The sequence below is a fragment of the Bufo bufo genome, chromosome 4 (assembly GCF_905171765.1).
Source record: "Bufo bufo chromosome 4, aBufBuf1.1, whole genome shotgun sequence".
NCBI lineage: Eukaryota > Metazoa > Chordata > Amphibia > Anura > Bufonidae > Bufo > Bufo bufo.
In genome coordinates, this window is record NC_053392.1 from 27,596,776 (window position 1) to 27,623,469 (window position 26,694).

General features: G+C 47.1%; 1 protein-coding gene across 1 annotated transcript in view; it reads left to right on the plus strand.

Moving 5' to 3' along the window:
• Positions 1-222: 222 nt before the first annotated feature.
• LOC120998923 (taste receptor type 1 member 3-like) overlaps positions 223-26,694 on the plus strand; it is a 108,260-nt gene continuing 81,788 nt past the window's right edge. Inside the window, exon 1 of the mRNA XM_040429801.1 lies at positions 223-477. Within this exon, the coding sequence (XP_040285735.1) occupies positions 223-477 (255 nt within the window). The remainder of the gene's footprint in view (positions 478-26,694) is intronic.

Consider the following 26,694-nt stretch of genomic DNA (forward strand, 5'->3'; position numbering starts at 1 on the left):
TGGCGTGATGTAGTTGACACAATGATTTCAGCATTCCGATCTGTATCACAGTGAAGGTGCTGAAGAGTAGGGCTGTTAGTGTATTCAATAATCTTTCCAACTTACATTATTATTACCCATGTTTTTGTATACAGATACAGTACATGGTCAATATGCTACTGTATTCATGTTCATACATTTTCTAGACCATCTCTTCATTTGGTGAGACATCTCCTGGTCTTCATGTTCGCCATAGAAGAAATAAACAGAAGATCTGACCTCTTACCTAATATCACTCTGGGATACAAGATCTATGACTCCTGTGTGTTAGAACATAAAGCCGTACAGAGTGTACTGAGTATACTGTCAGGACGAGAAGAAGCCATCCCCAACTACAGCTGTGATGAGAAGAACAAAGTGGTGGCCTTTATTGGACACTTGACATCCTCCTCCAGTCTGTCCATAGCTGAGATAACTGGTATCTATGGATATCCTCAGGTAAAATTTGCACATATCATTGTCAATACAGTATATTCATGAGATTATACACATTTTACAGCACATTGTAAAATCCTGATAATAGAGACAATTTTCTCTAAGCAAATTAGCTCACATAATCCAGTTCAGAAACACCAATCTGTAGACAGCATTGTTTGCCCCTCATCACTATAAAGCAGGAGGTTTGTGGAAGAGGTGGGGAACTGTTTCTCATTGAATAGATACAGTGGTGTATTGGGACTGATAAGGGGCAAGTACAGTGGCCAGGTTTCTGGGGACCACAACATTACACAAGGTACCTGAGACAGTGTCGAGGTGTTACTATGTGTTGCAGCTATCCAGAAGGGATGGCAAGGTCTGCTGCACCCCAATGGGAAACAAGTCCAGAGAGTTAGGGTCTGCAGCAAACCATTGTGCTCCTTTACTGGTGGAACTCAAGTGCTAACCAATACATTCAAGACACTGAGCTGACTTTTCTAGTCTCCTCCCTGATAGGGTTGAGCGAACCCGAACTGTAAAGTTCAGGTTCGTACCGAACTTTATAATTTTTGGACCCCAGACCCGAACCCGAACTTTTCAGTAAAAGTTTGGGTTTGAGTTCGGTGTTCAGTGATTTAATGGCGCTTTTTGAATGGCTGCAGAGCAGCCAATCAGCAAGTGTTTAACTCATGGCTGTGATTGGCCAGTGCAGCATGTGACCCAGCCTCTATATAAGCTGAAGTTACTCTGCTCTTACTAGTGTAGGGAGAGGATGCTGCTGCTGTGAGGGAGAGAATAGGAAAGAATCTGTCATCAGAAGTGCTTGTTAACTCTGCGATCTACAGTGATTTTGTTTTGTGGGTGCAGTGCACCTTTTTTTTCCCCCTGCCCTGAGCCCAGTGACATAGAAAAATAACTTTTATCCGTCTGTTAATTAAGTGGGCGTCGGCGGCCATTTTGTGCAAGTTCAGTGCACCAGCACAGCATATGTGCATTTTTGACAGTCAAATACATGCTGTAAATACTGCGGTTATATTCTGGGTTAAAAAAAAACACTTATTTTTTGCAAGACCCTCCATTTGGGGCCTTTGCTGCTTTTTTAACAGTCAAATACAAGCTTTAAATACTGCAGTTATATTCAGGGTTTAAAAAAACACCTATTTTTTACACGATAATATATTTTGGGTCCTTTGCTGAATTTGTGACAGTCAAATGCAAGCTGTAAATACTGCAGTTATATTCTGGGTTTAAAAAAAACTCAATTTTTTGCAAGAACCTATATCTGGGGTCTTTGCTGCTTTTTTGATTGTCAAATACAAGCTTTAAATACTGTAATTATATTCAGGGTTTAAAAAAACACCTATTTTTTGCAAGATAATACATTTTGCGTCCTTTGCTGAATTTGTGACAGTCAAATACAAGCTGTAAATACTGCAGTTATATTCTGGGTTTAAAAAAACACCCATTTTTTGCAAGATAATATATTTTGGGTCCTTTGCTGCATTTCTAACAGTTCAATACAAGCGTTAGATACTGCTGTTATATTGTGGTATTAAAAAAACACCCATTTTGTGGCAAGATAATACATTTGCGGCCTTTGCTGCATTTCTGACAGTCCAATACAAGCGTTAGATACTGCTGTTGTATTCTGGTATTAAAAAAACACCCATTTTGGGCAAGATAATACATTTGCGGCCTTTGTTGCATTTGTGACAGTCAAATACAAGCTTTAAATACTGCTGTTATATTCTGGTTTAAAAAAAACACCCATTTTGTGCAAGACCCTACATCTGGGGCCTTTGCTGCATTTGTCACAGTCAAATACAAGCGTTAGATACTGCTATTATGTTCTGGTATTAAAGAAACACCCATTTTGGGCAAGATAATACATTTGCGGCCTTTGTTGCATTTGTGACAGTCAAATACAAGCTTTAAATACTGCAGTTATACACTGGTTTTAAAAAAAAAACACCCTTTTTGTGCAAGACCCTATATCTGGGGCCTTTACTGCATTTGTCACAGTCCAATGCAAGCGTTAGATATTGCTTTTATATTCTGGTATAAAAAAAACCACCCATTTTGGGCAAGATAATACATTTGCGGACTTTGTTGCATTTGTGACAGTCAAATACAAGCTTTAAATACTGCTGTTATATTCTGGTTTTTAAAAAACACCCATTTTGGGCAAGATAATACACTGCTCAAAAAAATAAAGGGAACACTTAAACAACACAATGTAACTCCAAGTCAATCACACTTCTGTGAAATCAAACTGTCCACTTAGGAAGCAACACTGAGTGACAATCAATTTCACATGCTGTTGTGCAAATGGGATAGACAACAGGTGGAAATTATAGGCAATTAGCAAGACACCCCCAATAAAGGAGTGGTTCTGCAGGTGGTGACCACAGATCACTTCTCAGTTCCTATGCTTCCTGGCTGATGTTTTGGTCACTTTTGAATGCTGGCGGTGCTTTCACTCTAGTGGTAGCATGAGACGGAGTCTACAACCCACACAAGTGGCTCAGGTAGTGCAGCTTATCCAGGATGGCACATCAATGCGAGCTGTGGCAAGAAGGTTTGCTGTGTCTGTCAGCGTAGTGTCCAGAGCATGGAGGCGCTACCAGGAGACAGGCCAGTACATCAGGAGACGTGGAGGAGGCCGTAGGAGGGCAACAACCCAGCAGCAGGACCGCTACCTCCGCCTTTGTGCAAGGAGGAACAGGAGGAGCACTGCCAGAGCCCTGCAAAATGACCTCCAGCAGGCCACAAATGTGCATGCGTCTGCTCAAACGGTCAGAAACAGACTCCATGAGGGTGATATGAGGGCCCGACGTCCACAGGTGGGGGTTGTGCTTACAGCCCAACACCGTGCAGGACGTTTGGCATTTTCCAGAGAACACCAATATTGGCAAATTCGCCACTGGCGCCCTGTGCTCTTCACAGATGAAAGCAGGTTCACACTGAGCACATGTGACAGACGTGACAGAGTCTTGAGATGCCGTGGAGAACGTTCTGCTGCCTGCAACATCCTCCAGCATGACCGGTTTGGCATTGGGTCAGTAATGGTGTGGGGTGGCATTTCTTTGGAGGGCCGCACAGCCCTCCATGTGCTCGCCAGAGGTAGCCTGACTGCCATTAGGTACCGAGATGAGATCCTCAGACCCCTTGTGAGACCATATGCTGGTGCGGTTGGCCCTGGGTTCCTCCTAATGCAAGACAATGCTAGACCTCATGTGGCTGGAGTGTGTCAACAGTTCGTGCAAGACAAAGGCATTGATGCTATGGACTGGCCCGCCCGTTCCCCAGACCTGAATCCAATTCAGCACATCTGGGACATCATGTCTCGCTCTATCCACCAACATCACGTTGCACCACAGACTGTCCAGGAGTTGGCAGATGCTTTAGTCCAGGTCTGGGAGGAGATCCCTCAGGAGACCGTCTGCCACCTCATCAGGAGCATGCACAGGCGTTGTAGGGAGGTCATACAGGCACATGGAGGCCACACACACTACTGAGACTCATTTTGACTTGTTTTAAGGACATTACATAAAAGTTGGACCAGCCTGTAGTGTGTTTTTCCACTTTCATTTTGAGGGTGACTCCAAATCCAGACCTCCATGGGTTGAAAAATTTGATTTCCATTTTTTTATTTTTGTGTGATTTTGTTGTCAGCACATTCAACTATGTAAAGAACAAAGTATTTCAGAAGAATATTTAATTAATTCAGATCTAGGATGTGTTATTTTTGTGTTCCCTTTATTTTTTTGAGCAGTGTACATTTGCGGCCTTGGTTGCATTTGTGACATTCAAATACAAGCGTTAGATACTGCTTTTGTATTTTGGTATTAAAAAAAACACCCATTTTGGGCAAGATAATACATTTGTGGCCTTTGTTGCATTTGTGACAGTCAAATACAAGCTTTAAATACTGCTGTTATATTCTGGTTTAATAAAAACACCCATTTTGTGCAAGACCCTACATCTGGGGCCTTTGCAGCGTGTGTGACAGTTTATTTTCAAGTTAGTTAAATATTGATTCTTAATGTTCAGGGCCCCTTCAAAGCAGCAGCGGCTGACCAGGCCCCCTCGCTAATGTGATCTAATCTTACTGTCTCCTAAATTCTCCTGGTGTGTCTGGGATTCGAACCCACAATCTCTAATGTATCAGTGGCAAAGCATTTACCCACACAGCCATAAAGGCTGCATTGCAGCTGATTGAAAAAATATGAGACTTCCACTGTTATAGCTGGCTAAGTGTACATCTATACACATGACAGCTGCCCCAACACACCCAGCACTGCTATATCTCTATATGACAGCTGTCCCAGCACACTCAGCTCTGCTATATCTCTATATATGAGCAGCTGTCATGTGTATAAAATGTACACTTAGCCAGCTATAACAGTAGAAGTCTCATATTTTTTCAGTCAGCAGCAAGGCAGCTCTTATGGTCTTGTGGTTAAGTGCTTTGCCTCTGATACAGAAGGTTGTGGGTTCGAATCCCAGCAGAAACTTTTCTGAAATACAAGCACTGACTCCATATATGGACATACAGGGCGGGACACAATACAGGGCAGGACACAGGAAGAGGCTGCATCGCATCGCTGACATGGAGGTAAGTAGAAGTGTTTATTATTTTTTTTACCCGACTGTTACTGCCATGGGGGGAGCGGGGGGCACTTGATACTGGCACATGGGGGGAGGGGGGGTTGGCACCTGATACTGGCACCTGGGGGGAGGTTGGTACCTGATACTGGCACATGGGGGGGAGAGAGGCACCTGATACTGGCACATGGGGGGGAGGGGTTGGCACCTGATACTGGCACCTGGGGGGGAGGGGGGGTCTGCACCTGATACTGGCACATGGGGGGGGGAGAGAGGCACCTGATACTGGCACATGGGGGGGAGGGAGAGAGGCACTTGATACTGGCACTTTTTTTGTGGTGAGGGAGATGGCACTATGATACTGGGACATGGGGGGGAGGAGAGAGGCACTTGATACTGACACCTGGGGGGGGGGGGGGGGTTGGCTCCTGATACTGACACCTGGGGGGGGAGGGGGGGTTGGCTCCTGATACTGGCACATGGGGGGGAGAGGCACCTGATACTGGCACATGGGGGGGAGAGGGGTTGGCACCTGATACTGGCACATGGGGGGGAGGGAGAGAGGCACTTGATACTGGCACTTTTTTGTGGGGGTGGGGGGATGGCACTTTGTGGGGGTGGGGGAGATGGCACTATGATACTGGGACATGGGGGGAGCAGAGAGGCACTTGATACTGGCATGTGGGGGGGTTGGCACTTGATACTGGCACATGGGTGGGTTTGGCACTATGATACTGGCACATGGGGGGGAGAGGCACTTGATACTGGCACTTTTTTGGGGGGGAGATGGCACTATGATACTGGGACATGGGGGAAGAGAGAGGCACTTGAAACTGGCACATGGGGGGGTTTGGCACTATGATACTGGCACATGGGGGGTGGGAAGGAGAGAGGCACTTGATACTGGCACATTGGGGGGGGGAGATGGCACTATGATACTGGGACATGTGGGGGGAGGAGAGAGGCACTTGATACTGGCACATGATGGGGGGGCATCTATGGGGACACTTATTGGCACATTGTTGGGGGGCATTATGGGGGACACTAGGCCGGCAGCCTATCAGAGGCCGGACACTGAGGGGCATCTACTGGGGCACTATATATGGGGCATTTTATACTGGTACATTATGGGGGGCACTAGCAGGAAGGGGGGAGAGGAGCACTATGGGGGAATTTACTGGGGGCACTATATAGGGGTATTTTATACTGGGACATTATGGGGGCACTATGGGGGCACTATGGGGACATTAGCTCAACTGGGGGCATTACAAGGGGGTATTTTTGCACTGTCACATTATAAGGAGAATTATTACTACTGGGGGGGCATTATAGTAGGCTTTATTACTCCCCCATGGTATGACCCCCTAGTAGCAGCACCAGCCTCTCCCTGCTCTGCTATCCCTCTGCCCCTTCTCCAAATCCTTATTATGAAATCTTTCTCATTAGGATAAAGCACAACATCAGCTCCGCCGAGCCCCCGGCCAAGTGTTGAAGTGGTGTCCGAGATCCCCAAGGGTCAAGTAACTAAGTTTTCATATGAAATATGTTTATGTTATACACATATAGCATCCACTGTGCCACACAATATACAGTATACCGCTACACTGTGCCAAAGGAGTGGGGTTTACACAGGAGGAGGGAGGTGCGAAGCGCGCTGGAGGGGCCCTTACAAATATTTGCTGTGGGGCCCAGTCACTTCTAGTTACACCCCTGCCTACAGGGGTATCTGCACTGTCTACAAGGTGTTGTTGCTCTGCTGACTCTTGCGCCATATTACCAGTTGTCCCCTCTGCCTCATCTTTTTCATCTTTTCCTGCGACCATGATATTCGTAGGTACCTGAGGTGGGGGTTTAACTGTACCATCAGGATAGACTATGGGATACAATGGAGTAGCCTTTGTGACGAGAGGTTTTGGACAGAGAGATATCTCTGGTCCACTATAGGGCGGTGGCTGTGGACAAGATGGCACCGTGGCTGGGACTGGGAGGATACTCACAGGAAACATGGACACATGATCATGTGGGCGTGGTGCCCTGCAAGCTAGATAATTCTCTCTAAAGGTTGGATTCTGTTGTCCACATACATCACAGACCCACGCCTAATCAGCTAGCTTGACGCCATCTTTATAGGGCGGTCCGCACATCCCGATTCTTTCATGGTACAGACAAATCTTTTTGAATTCTCATCATATTATTGGTATCCTCCAGCCTCCTCAAATTCTTTACTACAGTCTCGCCATGCTCTAACTAGCAGAGTTAACTTTTGATCTTCTAGCTTTCCTCGTTTTTCCTTCAACAATTTGACCCATGTTTCACTACACAGGTATATCAAAGTTATTTTCTAATCTACTGAATCCTTTAAAAACTTCTTTCCTTTCCTATCCTTCACATACTGGTAGGTACAAAAGAGTCCTCAGTCAAACTCTTTGAATTTCCCATTTCAAATCAACTCGTAGTCGTCCTGGAGCCTACCAAAAGGAAGAACAAGACGGATACACGCCTGACGTCTGCTTTGAGTCGAATTCTGAGGCAAATCACTGGCCAGCAGATTAAACCGATTCCTCCCCTTCTGAGACCTCTCTGTTGATAGACAGATGCACTGACTGTCTATCAGGCTCAGGCACTTGAGGTAATCTTTGACAGACTCAGTAGTTATTCCGTCTCCTCCCCACTGTGTTTACCAATGTAACACAATCGCAACTGTCACAAGATCTTATAAAACAGACACTATTTAACTGTGGGGAGGGGTTCTTACTCACATGCCCTCGAAGATGCCCCAAGCTGCCATTGCAACCCCTCCCTCAGACAGATACTGAGAGGCTACACCAGGGGACACATTAAGAGTAGGATGACTTCAATTTTCCTACCTTATTTTACAGGCTGCAGTCCCAGTGTCCGTTAGTGCGCCTCCCCTCGTCTGGTCTCCGGGGGTACGGGAACAGGGGGTCCAATCTTCGTGCCCCACGTTGGGCGCCAATTGTTCTGGTTCTGGTTCGGTTCTGACCTGAATGTCAGCTACTTTGTGACAGCTGTTTCCAATTATCCTGTAATTAGGTAATATTGCAATACGTGCACGGAGAGGAACTGACTCACCACACAAGGTTATGAGACAATACTCTAATTTATTGAGGAAGTCACATTCTTTATATACCCTTTATCAGGGCGTCATCTAACAAGAATATTTATGATAGGCTCAACTGTCCAGTATCACAAGGACACGTACTTAGTTCTGCAATTAGCTATATATGGTTATATAAAATGCGCAGCTAATATGTTATCCTATTGAATACAAGCTTAATACTCATGTACTTTATGTACTTATATGGTAATGCAAGCAATTATGACTATTGAGAGATGTTAGACTCAAAGAGGAAGTAAATAAGAGATTAGAGACAAATCAAGAATACATTATATATCCATAACAACTCCGCCTCCTCCACCGCTGCTTCCACCTACACCGTCACATCCACCGCCTCCTCAACCTCCTACTTCATATGGACCTCCTCCTCTTAGATCAAGATTATTATTTTTTATTTTTACGTATTTTATATTATTTTAAGTCATTTCCCTATACACATTTATTTGCAGAGCACTTGCCATGCTCTTAACCACATTTTCCTGCCATTTGCAGCCCTCTAGCCCTTTCCATGACTTTTTAGAGCCATTTTAGTGCTCAAAAGTTCGGGTCCCCATTGACTTCAATAGGGTTTAGGGTCAAGTTCGGATACCAAACTCGAACTTTTTTGTGAAGTTCAGCCGAACCCGTCGAACACGAACATCCAGGTGTCCGCTCAACTCTACTCCCTGGCAGAAGGTTTTGTGCTGAGCTAGCTGTCTTTGGCTGTCTCAGAAGGCTAGTACCCTGGCAAAGGCTAGGGAACCAGGGTCTGTTGCTCAGTGTCCTCCTCATCTCAGAATCTTCTTTTGGTTACTCATGCAGTCTGGCAGAGTGTCTCCTACTAAACACTGGTCCCTATCTGCAGACAACTAGGGGCTCTGACGGCTCTCCTTATATACAGTTTCTAGCTGAACTATAATCTTCTAGTGGAAGGGGTGGAGTGGATAAGCACAGTGTAAACAATTTTTTTGTGCTAGTAATACACACAAAAAAGGGCTTTAGAGCATATAACTGCACCGCTGATCGGCAAATATATTTTTTCTTTTTCCACTAATACACGCCACAAAAGGCTTTAGAACAGATAACTGCACTGCTGACAGGCAAATATATATTTTCTTTTTCCACTAATATGTACACGCCACAAAAGGCTTTAGAACAGATAACTGCACCGCTGATCAGCAAATAGATGTTTTCTTTTTCCGCTAATACACGCCACAAAAGGCTTTAAAACATATAACTGCACCACTGACTGGAAAATATATTTTATTTTGCCACTAATATACGCCACAAAAGGCTTTAGAACAGAAATTGCACCGCTGAATGGCAAAACAAGTTTTTCTTTTTCCACTAATACACACCACAAAAGGCTTTAAAACATATAACTGCACCGCTGACCGGCAATTTTTTTTTTTCTTTTTCCACTAAAACACGCCACACAAGGCTTTAAAACATATAACTGCACCGCTGACCGGCAAATATATGTTTTCCTTTTCCACTAATACTCAACACAAAAGGCTTTAAAACATAACTGCACTGCTGACCGGCAAATATATTTTTATTTTGCCACTAATACACAACAAAAATGGCTTTAGAACATATAACTGAACCGCTGAACGACAAATATATTTTTGTTTTGCCACTAATACACGTCAAAATAGCTTTAAACCATATAACTGCACCGCTGACCGGCAAATATATTTATTCTATTTCCACTAATACATGCCCACAAAGGGCTTTAGAAACATATAAACTGCACCGTTGACCGGCAAATATAGTTTTATGTTTCCTCTAATACATGCCACAAAAGTAGAGTTGAGTGGACACCCTGGATGTTCGGGTTCGACGGGTTCGGCCCGAACTTCAGAAAAAAGTTTGAGTTCGGGACCCGAACTTAATCCGAACTTGACCCCGAACCGAACCCCATTGAAGTCAATGGGGACACGAACTTTTGAGCACTAAATGGGCTGTAAAAATGTCATGGAAAGGGCTAGAGGGCTGCAAATGTCATCAAAATGTGGTTAAGAGCATGGCAAGTGCTCTGCAAACAAATGTGGATAGGGAAAGTACTTTAAATAACAAAATACGTAAAAATAAAAAATAATAATCTTGATCTAGGAGGACGAGGTCCATACGGAGTAGGAGGTTGAGAAGGCGGTGGATGTGGCAGTGTAAGTGGAAGCAGTGGTGGAGGAGGAGGTAGCCTACAATGGTTTTTGGTTTTAAATTTTATTTTTAAAATTAGAGTAGACCCCAAAACATTGGGAAATATAACCCTTCAGTCATGCTAAACACACATTCAGACAATACACTGGCTGCAGGGCAGGCCAGCACCTCCAAGGGGTAAAGGGCAAGCTCAGGCCATGTGCCCAATTTGGAGACCCAGAAGTTGCAGGGGCTGACCCCTGTCAGTCAGTTCGTGTAGGCGTGTGCATACTTACTGCCCCACCATGTCGCACGTCCCCGTGATGTTCACGATCCAATTTGATATCTGCTCTATCAACTTTCGATGTTCTTTTATGCGCCTACCATGGTGATCACGGGTGGCGGGGGAATCAGGGTTCCAGGGCAAGAGGGAGCGTGAGAAAAAGAGACCAAATTTAAGGGAAATATGTGGGAAAAGCTATTGAGGTGCAAATGTGGGACAAATTACAGAAGCCCAAATGTGGGCCAAAAGAGTATAGCGGAAATGTGGGACAAATTATTGAAGTGCAATGTGGTACAAGTTAAGTTTAAGCATTGAATCAAAGGAGGTGGCGCGCATCAATAAAGAAGCATTTCAGAAATTTTATTCCCTGTCACCTATGCAGAGCAGGGTTTATTCACGTCTAAAATTGTATAATGTCAACCCAAGAATGTAACCGAAAAAATTACAGAAATTTATTAACCTGTCTACTTGGTAGAGCAGGGGTCTATGACAGAAAAAAAATGTTTATTGTCACCTGAAAATGTAAAATAAAAATTATTGAAATTTTTTAAGCTGTCACTAGGTAGAGAAGGGGTATATTACACCCAAAAATTGGTGAATTTGACCCTAAAATGTAATGACAAATGTTTATTTTATTTTTTTACGGTCTACTAGGTATAGCGTGGCACTATACACCCAAAAATTGGTGATTTTCACCAGAAAATGTAATTGACAATTTTTTTTATTTATACCAGTCTACTAGTATAGCAGGGGTACTATACACAAAAAAAATTGGTGAATTTCACCAGAAAATGTAATTGACAAAGTAGTGAAATGATATAAAATACGTACAAATAAAAATTTTTTTTTTGATTTATGAGGTGGAGTTCCATATGGAGTAGGAGTTTGAGGAGGCGGTGGACGTAGCGGTGTAGGTGGAAGCGGCGGTGGAGGAGGACGAGGCAGCCAACACAGGTTTTTGGTTTTAATTTTATTTTTTAAAATTAGGGTACACTATAAAAGAGTGTGAAATATCAAAATGCAAGAATGAGCAATTTTGCTGCAGTATAACAATGGCTGGTTAGTGCAGGTATACATGTCTATTCTGCACAAGTCCTGAGGGATCCATGCCTGGTTCATTTTAATGAACGTCAGCTTGTCCACAGTGGCTATGAACAGGCAGGCCAGCACCTCCAAGGCATAAAGGGCAAGCTCAGGCCATGTGCCCAATTTGGAGACCCAGAAGTTGAAGGGGGCAGACCCGTCATTTAGTACGTGTAGGCATGTGCACACGTACTGCTCCACCATGTTGGTGAAATGCTGCCTCCTGCTAAAACGTTCCATATCAGCTGGTGGTGCTGGTTGTTGTGGCATGCTGACAAAGGTTTTTGACATTTCGGCCATGCTAACCCTGACTTATGAGGTGCTGGTGGTGCCCCAGCTGCGTTGGCGACCTCTTCTTCGTCCTCTGCCTTCGCCTTGTGCTTCCACTGTGCCCCCGCTGTGCCCCCGCTGTGCCCCCGCTGGGAATGCCACCAGCAGCGTGTCTACCAGCGTGCGCTTGTACTCGCGCATCTTACGATCCCGCTTCAGTGAGGGAATTAAGGACGGTACGTTGTCCTTGTAACGGGGATCCAGCAGGGTGGCCACCCAGTAATCAGCACAAGTTAGAATGTGGGCAACTTGGCGGTCGTTGCGGAGACACTGCAGCATGTAATCGCTCATGTGTGCAAGGCTTGCCCAGAGGCAACGAAAATCTGTCCTCTGTGGGAGGTGTATCGTCTGTGTACTCTGTATCCCCCCAGCCATGCACCAGTGATGGCCATGAGCTGGTCTGGTGTGCCACCCTACTGTGAACATGGTTCCTCCTCCTCCATCTCTCATCCTCCACCTCGTCATCCTCCAGAACTGTGCCTGGCTGGGCAATTGTGTACCTGGCGTTTGTAGGTGCAGGAACCCACCCTCGGAGCCACTTGGGAATGACTGCCGGAAACCTACGAAATGATTCCCTCGTCCTCCTCCTCCTGTGCCACATCCTCTTCCATCATCGCCAGGAGCATTTTTTCAAGGAGGCATAGAAGTGGGATAGTTACGCTGAGAACGGAGTTATCGGCACTGGCCATGTTGGTGGAGTACTCGAAACAGCGCAACAAGGAACACAGGTCTCGCATGGAGGCCCAGTCATTGGTGGTGAAGTGGTGCTGTTCCGCCGAGCGCCTCACCTGTGCGTGCTGCAGCTGAAACTCCACTATCACCTGCTGCTGCTCGCACAGTCTGGCCAGCATGTGCAAGGTGGAGTTCCATCTTGTGGGCACATCGCATATGAAGCGGTGAGCGGGAAGGCTAAAGTTACGCTGCAGCGCTGACATCGAGCAGCAGCAGGTTGAGAACGCCAAAAGCGCGCACAGACGGCCCGCACTTTATGCAGCAGCTTTGACATATCGGGGTAATTTTTAAGGAATCTCTGCACCACCAAATTCAGCACATGCGCCAGGCAAGGGATGTGCATCAAACCGGCTAGTCCCAGAGCTGCTACTAGATTTCGCCCATTATTGCACACCACCAGGCCGGGCTTGAGGCTGACTAGCACAAACCACTCATCGGTCTGTTGTTCAAGGCCCATCCACAGCTCCTGCGCGGTGTGGGGTTTGTCCCCCAAACATATATGTTTTAAAACTGCCTGCTGTCGTTTACCCCTGGCTGTGCTGAACTTGGTGGTGAAGGTGTTACACTGACCAGATGAGGAGCCAGTAGAGGATGAGGAAGCAGAGTAGGAGGAGGAAGCAACAGGAGGAAAACTGAAGCGCCCTGCAATCCTCGGTGGTGGAAGGACATGCGCCAAACGCTATCCGCCTCAGGCCCAGCCGCCACTGCATTATCCAGTGTGCTGTTATGGAGATATAACGGCCCTGACCGTGCTTACTGTCCACGTATCCGTAGTGAGGTGCACCTTGCCACAGATGGTGTTGTGCAGTGCACACCTGATTTAGTCCCCCTACTTGGTTGTGCAGGGAAGGGATGGCCTCTTCTGGAAAAGTAGTGGCGGCTGGGCACGACGTATGTGGGACAGCCACCGCCATAAGGCCTTTAAAACTATCCGTCTCCACCAGACGGAATGACAGCATTTCAAAGGCCAGTAATTTAGAAAATGCTGGCATTCAGGGCTAGGGATCGTGGGAGGGTAGGGGGATTCCTTCCTCTTCCTCTCTAGCGTTTGGGAGATGGAGAGCTGAACGCTTCCTTGGGACATTGTGGAGATGCTTGGTGACCAGTAGAAACATAGACACATAGAATGTGTCGGCAGATAAAACCATTTGGCCCATCTAGTCTGCCCAATATACTGAGTACTATGGATAGCTCCTGGCCTATCTTATATGAAGGATGGCCTTATCCTATCCCATTCATGCAGGTGTTGGTGTTTCTGGCAGATCCTTTGTTTGCGGTGTGGCAGGTGGGCACTGTCACTCCAGAGGTGGATGAAGAGGCCGAGACTGCAGCAGAAGAGGAAGCAGGAGGAGCCACAGACCTTTCTTGGTTTTTGAGGTGCCTACTCCACTGCAGCTCGTGCTTTGCACTTAAAGCCGGGTCATGCAGGTTGTGCTCAGGTTGAGAACGGTTATGCCTCGCTGCAGCGCTGATTGCACAGCATGCAAACCACTTGTGTCTTGTCGTCTGCACATTTGGTCTGAAGAACTGCCACGCCAGGGAACTCCTTGGAGCTGGCTTTGGTGTGCTCGGTCCCTTGCTGCAGTGGGCAGTAGCAGGCATACTGTCTAGGGGACGGCTGCTCCGCTTTTGCACCCTCTTCTGCTGTGCTGGTGGCTTTGTGCGACCACCGCCTCTTCCACTCGCATGACCTTGATTCCATGTGGGGTCGAGGACCTCATCGTCCTCCACATCATCTTCCACCCAGTCTTCATCCCTGCCCTCCTTGTCGGTCTGCACACTTTCGAAATCCACAGCAGTTGGCACCTGTGTTTTGTCATAAGTGGTTGGGCATAAGTGTACTCAATCTCTTCCACTTCTGGGCAGGGCTAGGTGGATGCCCTGGGAAACTCTGCTAACAGAGTCATCAAAAAGCAGAAGAGACTGCTGCATGACTTGGGGCTCAGACTGCTTGGCTGGATTTGCAAGGGGGTGAGGTGAAAGACTGATGGACATCGGCTGCAGGTGCCAACTCTGATCTTTCAGCAGGAGACTGGGTGGGAGACAATGTGAAGGAACTGGAGGCTCTGTCAGCAACCCAATCTACTATCGCCTGTACTTGTTCAGACCTCACCATTCATAGAGCCGCATTAGGCCCGACCAAATACCTCTGCAGGTTCTGTCGCCTACTCACACCCGAGTAAGGTGTTTCACTTGTGCATGTAGCTGGCACAGAACGACTACATCCTCTCCCTGCAACAGGAGCGCTCACCAGCAGCACCACGACCGGGCCAAGTCCCTTATTTGACGCTCGACTCATATTTCTCAAATTTAGGATCTTGCCCTAAATTATTGTTTTTCTAATAGCAGAATAGAACCACAGTATCTAAAGGGTGTATCTCACAATGCCATATGCAGACTAGCTGCAATTAAAGATTTTTGCCCAAAATGGGTGTTTTATTAATAGCAGAATAGAACCACAGTATCTAAAGGGTGTATCTCACAATGACATATGCAGCAAAGGCTGCAAAATTATTATTTTTTGCCCAAAATGGGTGTTTGGTGATTGCTAAAAGATGTTTACTGGCACAGTGGTTGAGACCAGATATACCTGCCATAGAAGTAGTAAAAGGACATCTCAAAAACACATTTCACTTAGAGTGGCTTGAATACTTAAAACAAGTCGAAATATTGGGGAAAAGATTATTCTACGTATGGAGACAGTTTATTTTGGAGCATATCCCATATTTGGCTTATTCACGGATAATAGGACCCTTCAACTGCACTCTGGGTCTGTTAAAGGTCACAGCTATTTAGAATATTATCCATGATTTAATATGATTACACTTTGCTAATAAGTATGCACATTATTGGGACGGCCGTGAGGTGGTTTCCAGATACAAGGAGAGGCTGCAATGGGGATGATGCAATAGGGATTTTGCTTTGAGTCGGTAAAGGGAATGTTTTGGGTTGGTTTCAGAGAAGGGTGGGGGGTAAGGGGGGGGCCTATTTTTGGGGTTTTTCCTCAGGGTTCACTTTCTTTGTATTGGAGGGTTTAAGCCCTAGGGCCACAAAAAATAAAAAAACAAGAATCGGCAATGCAGTAGGTCAGCTGTCTATTGCCAGTTGTAGTAATAGTAGTTACAGTAGTGATGGTAGAAGTGGTAGTAGTGGAAGATGCATAGTGTTACTAGTGGTGGCAGTAGGGGATTAGTAGCGAGGAGCAGCAGCTGAGGTGGTGGCGGCAGCAGCAGCCATTTGGTATATGTTGGCAGGTAGGCAACAGCATGATGGAGGCAGTAGCAAGCTTACGGGAGATGATGGTAGGCAGGCAGCAGCAGTGGCATAATGGCGGCAGTAGCATGACAGAGGCAGCAGCAGCCATAAGGCACATGATGGTAGGCAGACAACATGATGATAGACAGGCAGACAGCAACAGTGCCAAGATGGGGCACCGTCAATGAGGCCAGATCTATTCATTGGCCTCAACCGAAGGAGTGTAAAAGTCCTCCCGAATCCAGTCTAGGTTTATTTTGATAAAAATAATGTTTTGATACTGGCAAGAAAAATCCTCAACACCTGTTGCATGAGCATCTGTTCAAGAGTACATATAAGGGAGATGATGGACAGTTGTATCATGAATGGCATGAGCTGACCAACCTGGAAACAACAAATGTTCAGTGCTGAGGCGGTCTGGAGCATGACAAAATTGTTCAAGGTTTCTGCTTGTTCTGCTTCTTGTAGAGATGCTTTAGCATGTGCAATGTTGAATTTCAGTGAGTTGGAATGTTTTGGATTAAGCAGTGCATGTAGCTGCAGACCATCCTGCCACTGCAAGTCCAGGAGAGCGTTCCTCACCTCGTGAGAAGAATGACAATGTTCTTGACATTACCAGCACCTTGCGCAAGCTGGTGTAATAGGAAGGAAGGGGAGTGGGAGCAGAGCTGTGCCCTTCTGCTGTTGGGGATGGGAGCATGTCCATGGAGGAGGAGGTGGAGGAGGCAGATAAGTGCCAGCTGTGGGAGCCAGCCCAATACAATCATGGGGGGAGGGGGATAGGTCTAAAGGACCTGGCCAGGTTGCTTTGGTGATGCCTCTCCGCTGCCATATTAAACAATAACCTAGTTGGCTGTAGAAGACGTACTTTCATTGCCCGTAAAAGTTTCTGCAGGTGTCCACTTTGGAGTGCAGCACAGCAAAAATCGCAAGGAGCGTCCAGTGTTCTCCACAATATAAGAGTACAATGCACTACTAGAATGGTAAGTCAGAGATTGCACCATGAGCAACTTGGCAATGTGGGAGTTCAGCTTGTAGACAAGCTAATGCTGGTCAAGAAAAGTTTTTTTTTGTTGCCAAACATTTCAAAGTGGACCAGGAGAAGGTGGAGAGACTTGTTCTGATTGGGAATGCTGGCCAGTTGTATTTTCATAATGGACTCTGTTCTTGATGCCACCTCATGTGCTGCAATAGTGCTTTGGTACCTATGATTGTGTTTGAATGCCCAGAGCTTATTTTACTGCTGTAGATATTGCACACAGCTGTGGTTTTCTGTACCCGATTTGTGGAGAAAAAAACGCCATACAGGAGTTGCTCGCACAGACTAGTATTTCACGTTATGACTAGAGTTGAGCGAACACCTGGATGTTCGGGTTCGACGAGTTCGGCCGAACTTTCAAAAAATGTTCGGGTTCGGGATCCGAACTCGACCCGAACTTCATCCCGAACCCGAACCCCATAGAAGTCAATGGGGACCCGAACTTTTGGGCACTAAAAAGGCTGTAAAACACACCCGGAAAGGGCTAGAGGGCTGCAAAAGGCAGCAAAATGTAGTTAAATCCCCTGCAAACAAATGTAGATAGGGAAATGATGAGTTAACATAAAATAAATAAAAATTAAACAATATTAATTGGAGTGAGGTCCCATAGCACAGAATCAGGCTTCAAGTCACCCACCAATGGAGAAGGTCACTTACTATTATTTTGACCACAGCACCCAGACAAAGGAGAGAGGTCCCACAGCAGAGAACCAGGCATCATATCACCCACCACAGGAGTAGGCCACCATTTAGTTACTTTGACCCCTACACCCAGACGGAGGAGAGAGGTTACACAGCAGAGAATCAGGCATTTAGATCACCCACCACAGGAGTAGGCCACCATTGAATCAGACCCCGGCAACCATGTCAGATGGCACAAGCATAAGCTTTATATCAATCAGCACAGGAGAAGGCGACTTTGACAGACTTTGACCCCTACACCCGGACGGAGGAGAGAGGTTTCAAAGCAGAGAATCAGGCATTTAGATCACCCACCACAGGAGTAGGCCCCAATTTAATGGGACCCCCGGCAACCATGTCAGATGGCACAACCATCAGCTTCATATCAATCAGCACAGGAGAAGGCGACTTTGAAAGACTTTGACCCCTACACCCAGACGGAGGAGAGAGGTTTCACAGCAGAGAATCAGGCATTTAGATCACCCACCACAGGAGTAGGCCCCCATTGAATCAGACCCTGGCAACCATGTCAGATGGCACAACCATCAGCTTTATATCAATCAGCACAGGAGAAGGCGACTTTGAAAGACTTTGACCCCTACACCCAGAAGGAGGAGAGAGGTTTCACAGCAGAGAATCAGGCATCATATCAACCACCACAGGAGAAGCCACCATTTAGTTACTTTGACCCCTGCACCCAGGAAGAGGAGAGAGGCACCACAGCACATATTCTGGCATCATATCAGCCACCACAGGAGAAGCCACCATTGAGTTACTTTGACCCCCGCACCCAGGAAGAGGAGAGAGGCACCACAGCACATATTCTGGCATCATATCAGCCACCACAGGAGAAGCCACCATTGAGTTACTTTGACCCCCGCACCCAGGAAGAGGAGAGAGGCACCACAGCACATATTCTGGCATCATATCAGCCACCACAGGAGAAGCCACCATTTAGTTACTTTGACCCCTTCACCCAAACAGAGGAGAGAGGCTCCACATCAGAGAATCAGGCATCATATCAACCACCACAGGAGTAGGCCACAATTTAGTTTATTTGACCCCTGCACCCAGGAAGAGGAGAGAGGCCCCACAGCACATATTCTGGCATCATATCACACACCACAGGAGAAGGCCTCTTTCAGTGATTTAGGCCTTTGGACCCAGACAGAGGAGAGAGGTCAGAGATTAGCTTCATATCCCCCAGCACAGCAGAAGACCGCTTTATTTGACTTAGGCCTCAGCACCCAGACAGAAGACAGAGGTAGCATGGCAGAGGTTATGGCTTCATGTCACCCGTTAGTTTAACCGGCCACTTTCATCTGGTTAGGCCCCGGCGCCCAGACAGAGAAGAGTTTCATTCAACTGTGGGTTTCATAAAATTTGTATCAAATAAAGAAGTGGCCCGTAGCACAACAAGACATGTTTTAGGCAGTTAATAAGGACTACTCTGCACAAGGGAGGGACAGGTCCTGTGGGATCCATGCCTGGTTCATCTTTATGAAGGTCAGCTTGTCCACGTTGGCTGTGGACAGGCGGCTGCGCTTGTCAGTAATGACGCCCCCTGCCGTGCTGAATACGCGTTCAGATAAAACGCTGGCCGCCGGGCAGGAAAGCACCTCCAAGGCATAACATGCTAACTCTGGCCACGTGGACAATTTCGAAACCCAGTAGTTGAATGGGGCCGAACCATCCGTCAGGATGTGGAGGGGTGTGCAGACATACTGTTCAACCATGTTAGTGAAATGCTGCCTCCTGCTAACACGTTCCGTATCAGGTGTCGGTGCAGATAACTGTGGCGTGGAGACAAAACTTTTCCACATTTCTGCCATGCTAACCCTGCCCTCAGATGAGCTGGCCGTGACACAGCTGCGTTGGCGACCTCTTGCCACTCCTCTGCCTTCACCTTCCACCTGTTCCCCTGTGACATGTGGGAATGCTCTCAAGAGCGCCTCTATCAGCGTGCGCTTGTACTCGCGCATCTTACGGTCGCGCTCCAGTTCAGGAATTAAAGTGGGCACATTGTCTTTATACCGGGGATCCAGCAGGGTGGCCACCCAGTAGTCTGCACACGTTAAAACGTGGGCAACTCTGCTGTCGTTGCGCAGGCATTGGAGCATATATTCGCTCATGTGGGCCAGGCTACCCATGGGTAAGGACAAGCTGTCCTCTGTGGGAGGCGTATCGTCATCGTCCACCGTATCCCCCCAGCCACGCACCAGTGATGGGCCTGGGCTGCCACCCCGCTGTGAACTTGCGTCATCCTCGTCCCCCTCCACCTCCACCTCCTCATCCTCCTCGTCCTCCAGTACAGTGCCTTGGCTGGCGACTTGTGAACCTGTCCTCTGCTGCTTAAACAAACCTTCCTCTGAGCCACTTCGAACAGACTGGCCCGAAAGTGTTAGAAACGAGCCCTCATCCTCCTCCTCCTCCTCCACCTGGGCCACCTCCTCTAACATCATTGCCCTAAGTGTTTTCTCAAGGAGACATAGAAGTGGTATTGTAACGCTGATAACAGTGTCATCGCCACTGGCCATGTTGGTGGAGTACTCGAAACAGCGCAGCAGGGCACACAGGTCTCGCATGGAGGCCCAATCATTGGTGGTGAAGTGGTGCTGTTCGGCAGTACGACTGACGCGAGCGTGCTGCAGCTGAAACTCCACTATGGCCTGCTGCTGCTCGCACAGTCTCTCCAGCATGTGCAAGGTGGAGTTCCACCGGGTGGGCACGTCGCATATGAGGCGGTGAGCGGGAAGGCCGAAGTTCCGCTGTAGCGCAGACAGGCGAGCAGCGGCAGGATGTGAACGGCGGAAGCGCGCACAGACGGCCCGCACTTTATGCAGCAGCTCTGACATGTTGGGGTAGTGGTGAATGAACCTCTGCACCACCAAGTTCAGCACATGCGCCAGGCAAGGGATGTGCGTCAAACCGGCTAGTCCCAGAGCTGCCACGAGATTTCGCCCATTATCGCATACCACCAGGCCTGGCTTGAGGCCCACCGGCAGAAACCACTCGTCGGTCTGTTGTTCAATACCCCGCCACAACTCCTTTGCGCTGTGGGGCCTGTCCCCCAAACATATGAGTTTCAGAATGGCCTGCTGACGTTTACCCCGGGCTGTGCTGAAGTTGGTGGTGAAGGTGTGTGGCTGAACGGATGAGCTGGTGGAAGCAGTGGAGGAGGAAGCCGAGTAGGAGGAGGAGGCTACAGGAGGCAGAGAATGTTGCCCTGCGATCCTAGGGGGCGGAAGGACGTGCGCCAAGGAACTGTCCGCCGGGGGCCCAGCCGCCACTACATTCATCCAGTGTGCAGTTAGTGAGATATAGCGTCCCTGGCCGTGCTTACTGGTCCACGTATCTGTGGTTAGGTGGACCTTGCCACAAATGGCGTTGCGCAGTGCACACTTGATTTTATCGGACACTTGCATGTGCAGGGAAGGCACGGCTGTCTTGGAGAAGTAGTGGCGGCTGGGAACCACATACTGCGGGACAGCCATGGCCATCAGCTGTTTGAAGCTGTCTGTGTCCACCAGCCGGAATGACAGCATTTCAAAGGCCAGCAGTTTAGAAATGCTGGCGTTCAGGCCAAGGGCTCGAGGGTGACTCGGGGGGAATTTGCGCTTCCTCTCTAAGGTTTGAGATATTGAGAGCTGAACGCTGCTGTGTGATATAGTGGAGACGCTAGTTGACGGTGGCGGTGGTGGTGGTGTCGGTGGCACATCCTCTGTTTGCTGCTCGGCAGGTGGCAACATTCCTCTCGAGGCGGAAGCCGAGGCAGCAGCGGTAGAGGGAGCAGGGGGAGCCTCAGCGAGTGCCTGGTTTTTAAGGTGTGTACCCCACTGCAGTTCATGCTTTGCATGTAGATGCCTGGTCATGCAGGTTGTGCTGAGGTTCAGAACGTTAATGCCTCGCCTCAGGCTCTGATGGCAGAGCGTGCAAGTCACTCGGGTCTTGTCGGTAGGACATTGTTTAAAGAAGTGCCATGCCAGGGAACTCTTTGAAGCTGCATTTGTGGGGCTGGGTCCCTGTTGGCGATGTCCAGTAGCAGGCGAACTCTGGGGGCGGCGGCTCGTCTGCTTTGGCCCCCTGCTCCCTCTTTGGCTTCGCTGTTGTCTCGGTCTCACCACTACCTCTTCCTCTGAACTGTGAAAGTCATCGCCACGACCTTCAGTCCATGTGGGGTCTAAGACCTCATCGTCCTCTGCATGGTCTTCCACCCAGTCTCCCTCCCTGACCTCCTCCTGTTCAGTCTGCACACTGCAAAAAGACGCGGCAGTGGGCACCTGTGTTTCGTCATCATCAGAGAGTCGGTGACTCTGCTGTGGTGGTATTCCCATGTCCTCTTCATCTGGAGACATAAGTGGTTGTGCGTCAGTGCATGGTATGTCTTCCTCCACTGGGGAAGGGCTAGGTGAACGCCCCTGGGAAACCCTGGAAGCAGAGTCTTCAAACAGAAGAAGAGACTGCTGCATAACTTGTGGCTCAGACCGTTTCCCTGATATGCTTGGGGGTGATGTGACAGACTGATGGGCTTGGTTTTCAGGTGCCACCTGTGCGCTTTCCGCAGAAGACTGGGTGGAAGACCATGTGGTGAACGTGCTGGAAGCACTGTCGGCCACCCAATCGATTAATGCCTGTACCTGCTCAGGCCTTACCATCCTAAGAGCGTCATTGGGCCCCACGATAATGCGGTACATTCTGCCGGCTAGTTGAGGGAGTTCGTTCCCTACTGTGTGCGCCTGGGGCCGAACGGCCACGTCCTCTACCAGCAACAGAGGCTCCACGGACACCACCACGACCGCGTCCTCGTCCCTTAATAGTATTTTTCTTCATTGTTGCGATTCAACTCGCACCACAATGAAATATATTATTTTTTATAAGCAAAATCCCCTCACTGGAATACTTTCAGTCTTTTGACTGTATGGATTACAGATGGAATGACTGTTATATATGAATACCGCTTTCTTTGACAGATTCTAGTATGGGTACATATATGTTTTCCCAACCCCAGCACATTAGTTTGCTAATTCCAGATGTATGAAACGCAGGCCTAACTGTATCTAGTATATTGAACGCCAGATAAACTAACTTGGCCTTTTTTAAATAAAAAAAATCCCCTCACTGGAATACTTTCAGTCTTTTGACTGTATGGATTACAGATGGAATGACTGTTATATGTGAGTACCGCTTTCTTTGACAGATTCTAGTATGGGTACATATATGTTTTCCCAACCCCAGCACATTAGTTTGCTAATTCCAGATGTATGAAACGCAGGCCTAACTGTATCTAGTATATTGAACGCCAGATAAACTAACTTGGCCTTTTTTAAATAAAAAAAAAATTCCCTCACTGGAATACTTTATGGCTTTTCACTGTATGGATTACAGGTGGACTGGTATTAGTAGGGGTGACACAAGCACACCCAAGTCCCTGATGTAGGATTTCTATGGCACAGACCACTATTACAAGTGATTAATGGACGTTGGGAGAGATTGTGCTGCAGCACTAGTCCCAAGATGGCCGCCGCCTATCAGCCCAGTAACATGTGCCACAAAATGGTCTGCACAACCTTTAAAAAAAATAGCCTTGGACTGTGCTGCTAAATCGCTATTGGTCTGAATCCCAGGTGTAGATGTCTGACTTGTTTGGAGCTTTGGAATGCACACTGTGGCAGCTTCTGCTGCAGCACTACAAGTCGCAAAATGGCGGCCGGCGGTCAGCCCAGGTACATGTGGATGGAAAAATCACTCTGGCCACTCTAAAAATAGCCAATCCCTATCAAAAAAGCAGCTCAGCTGCAGTTGTTCAGATGAATCACAGGTGGAGGAGAGAAATTTGCTTCCAGTTATTCAATTATCCCTGCCTATTCTCGCCCTAGCATCAGCTGCGTCTATCCCTGTTCTATTCACATCGGGAGTGAGCACGTCCCGACGTGCGCACAAGCTTATAAAGAGGCTGAGTCACATGCTGCACTTGGCCAATCACAGCCTTGCCAATAGTAGGCATGGCTGCGATGGCATCTTAGGGCAAGTAGTATGATGCATGTTGATTGGCTGCTTTGCAGCCTTTCAAAATGCGCCAAAATACATGCCGAACGACGAACCCGAACCCGAACTTTTACGAAAAAGTTCGGGTTCGGGTCCGTGTCACGAACATCCCAAAATTCGGTACGGACCCGAACTATGCTCGAACTGTTCGCTCAACACTAGTTATGACGAGATTTCAAATGCTACCCTTTGCATTGTAAGACACACGTATATTGCTATTTTCATGAATCCCCCCAAAAAAGAAATGAACTGTCACAAATTTAGGTCTCATTGAGATGGCCGTATGCCGTCCACAAAAATGCGGATCTGTTTTTTGCAGACAGTTCAGCACGTCCACAAAAAAAACTGATTGGATTCCGCATTTTTGCACACTCATAGACTTCAATGGGGCCACGTCCTGAATTTCACTGACAAGTATAGGGCATGTTTTATTTGTTTTGCTGAGCCATAGAATGGAAGAAAAGGGGCCCATAGAAGTCAATGGTTCTGTATCTAATCTGCAAAAAAACTGATTGTCATTTTTGCTGCCTGCATACGGACGTCTGAATGAGCCCTTACTGATTCAGGTTTTAAGTGAGTATTTTAGGTGTTTTCACTGACATTTCAAAAGCTATCTATCCTCTGGATGGTAAAACACATGCTGTGCAGTTTTGAAGTCTGGGCCAGAATAGAGGGGGCAAAGAAAATGTGACATGGACATTTTACATTCGGGGATCTGATCGAATTGGATTGTGTTCATTGTACTCTCCCTATCCCCAGGGCCAGCAAAAGTACTTTACTGCGCAATCAACTTTTCAGTTTTCTCCTTTTTGTTTTCATAACTTTTGTGTACCTATATGTATGTCTGTTTATTTCTTTTTGTGGTAACTAAGTACGGTGCATTTTAGACATTAACCACCTCCCGACCGCCTAACGCAGGGATGCGTCCTGCGGGCGGCCGGGTTATTCCTCCTGGACGCATATACGCGTCATCTTGCGTGAGCCGAGATTTCCTGTGAACGCGCGCTCACAGGATCGCAAGGTAAACTAGTGGATCTACAGCCTGCCAGCAGCGATCATTCGCTGGCAGGCTGTAGATGCGATTTTTTTAACCCCAGAAAGGTATATTAGATGCTGTTTCATTAACAGCGTCTGATATACCTGCTACCTGGTCCTCTGGTGGTCCCGTTTGCTTGGATCGACCACCAGAGGACACAGGCAGCTCTGTAAGTAGCACCAATCACCACTACACTACACCCCCCCTGTCACTTATTCACCCCTTATTAACTCCTGATCACCCCATATAGACTCCCTGATCACCCCCCTGTCATTGATCACCCCCCTGTAAGGCTCCATTCAGACGTCCGTATGTGTTTTGCGGATCCACGGATGCGTGGATCCGCAAAACACGGACACCGGGAATGTGCTTTCCGCATTTTGCGGATCCGCACATTGCCAGAACTATATAGAAAATGTCTTTTCTTGTCCGCAATTGTGGACAAGAAAAGGACATGTTCTATAGGCTCTACAAAAAACGCAGTGTTCGCCCGATCAGGCCTGATCTTGTGCGCACACTTGCGTTCAGTCCGCCCCACCGCAGTGACAGAATTTTATATTTTTCTGATCACTGCAAAAACACCGTAAAATTGCTGCAGCGCTATAAAGATCACTTTTGAGGGGCATGGCGAGTTCATAGAAGATTTTTCTTTTTTTGGCACAAGTTAGCGGAAATTGTTTATTTTTTTTTGTTTTTTGTTTTTTGTTACAAAGTCTCATATTCCACTAACTTGTGACAAAAAATTAAATCTTACATGAACTCACCATACCCCTCACGAATCCAAATGCGTAAAAATGCCCTGTGAAATCCTAAAGGTACTCATTGGAATTTGGGCCCCTTTGCGCATCTTGGGTGCAAAAAAGTGTCACACATGTGGTATCGCCGTACTCAGGAGAAGTAGGGCAATGTATTTTGGGGTGTATTTTTACATATACCCATGCTGGGTGAGAGAAATATCTCTGTAAATTGACAACTTTGTATAAAAAAAATGGAAAAAGTTGTCATTTACAGAGATATTTATCACATACAGTATGGGTATATGTAAAAATACACCCCAAAACACATTGTCCTACTTCTCCTGAGTACGGCGATACCACATGTGTGACACTTTTTTGCAGCCAAGATGCCCAAAGGGGCCCAAATTCCAAAGAGTACCTTTTAGTAGGGCATTTTTAGACATTTGGATTCCAGACTTCTTCTCACGCTTTAGGGCCCCTAAAATGCCAGGGCAGTATAAATACCCCACAAGTGACCCCATTTTGGAAAGAAGACACCCCAAGGTATTCCGTGAGGGGCATGGCGAGTTCATGTAAAATTAAATTTTTTGTCACAAGTTAGTGGAATATGAGACTTTGTAAGGAAAAAAAAAAAAACTTTTTCCGCTAACTTGTGCCAAAAAAATAATAATTCTATGAACTCGCCATGCCCCTCATGGAATACCTTGGGGTGTCTTCTTTCCAAAATGGGGTCACTTGTGGGGTATTTATACTGCCCTGGTATTTTAGGGGCCCTAAAGCGTGAGAAGTAGTTTGGAATTCAAATGCGTAAAAATGCCCTGTGAAATCCTAAAGGAACTCATTGGAATTTGGGCCTCTTAGCGCATCTTGGCTGCAAAAAAGTGTCACACATGTGGTATCAACGTGCTCAGAAGAAGTAGGGCAATGTGTTTTGGGGTGTATTTTTACATATACCTATACTGTGTGTGAGAAATATCTCTGTAAATGACAACTTTTTAAAAAAATTTATACAAAGTTGTCAATTTACAGAGATATTTCTCTCACCCAGCATGGGTATATGTAAAAATACACCCCAAAACACATTGCCCTACTTCTTCTGAATATGGCGACACCACATGTGTGAGACTTTTTTGCAGCCTAGGTGCGTAA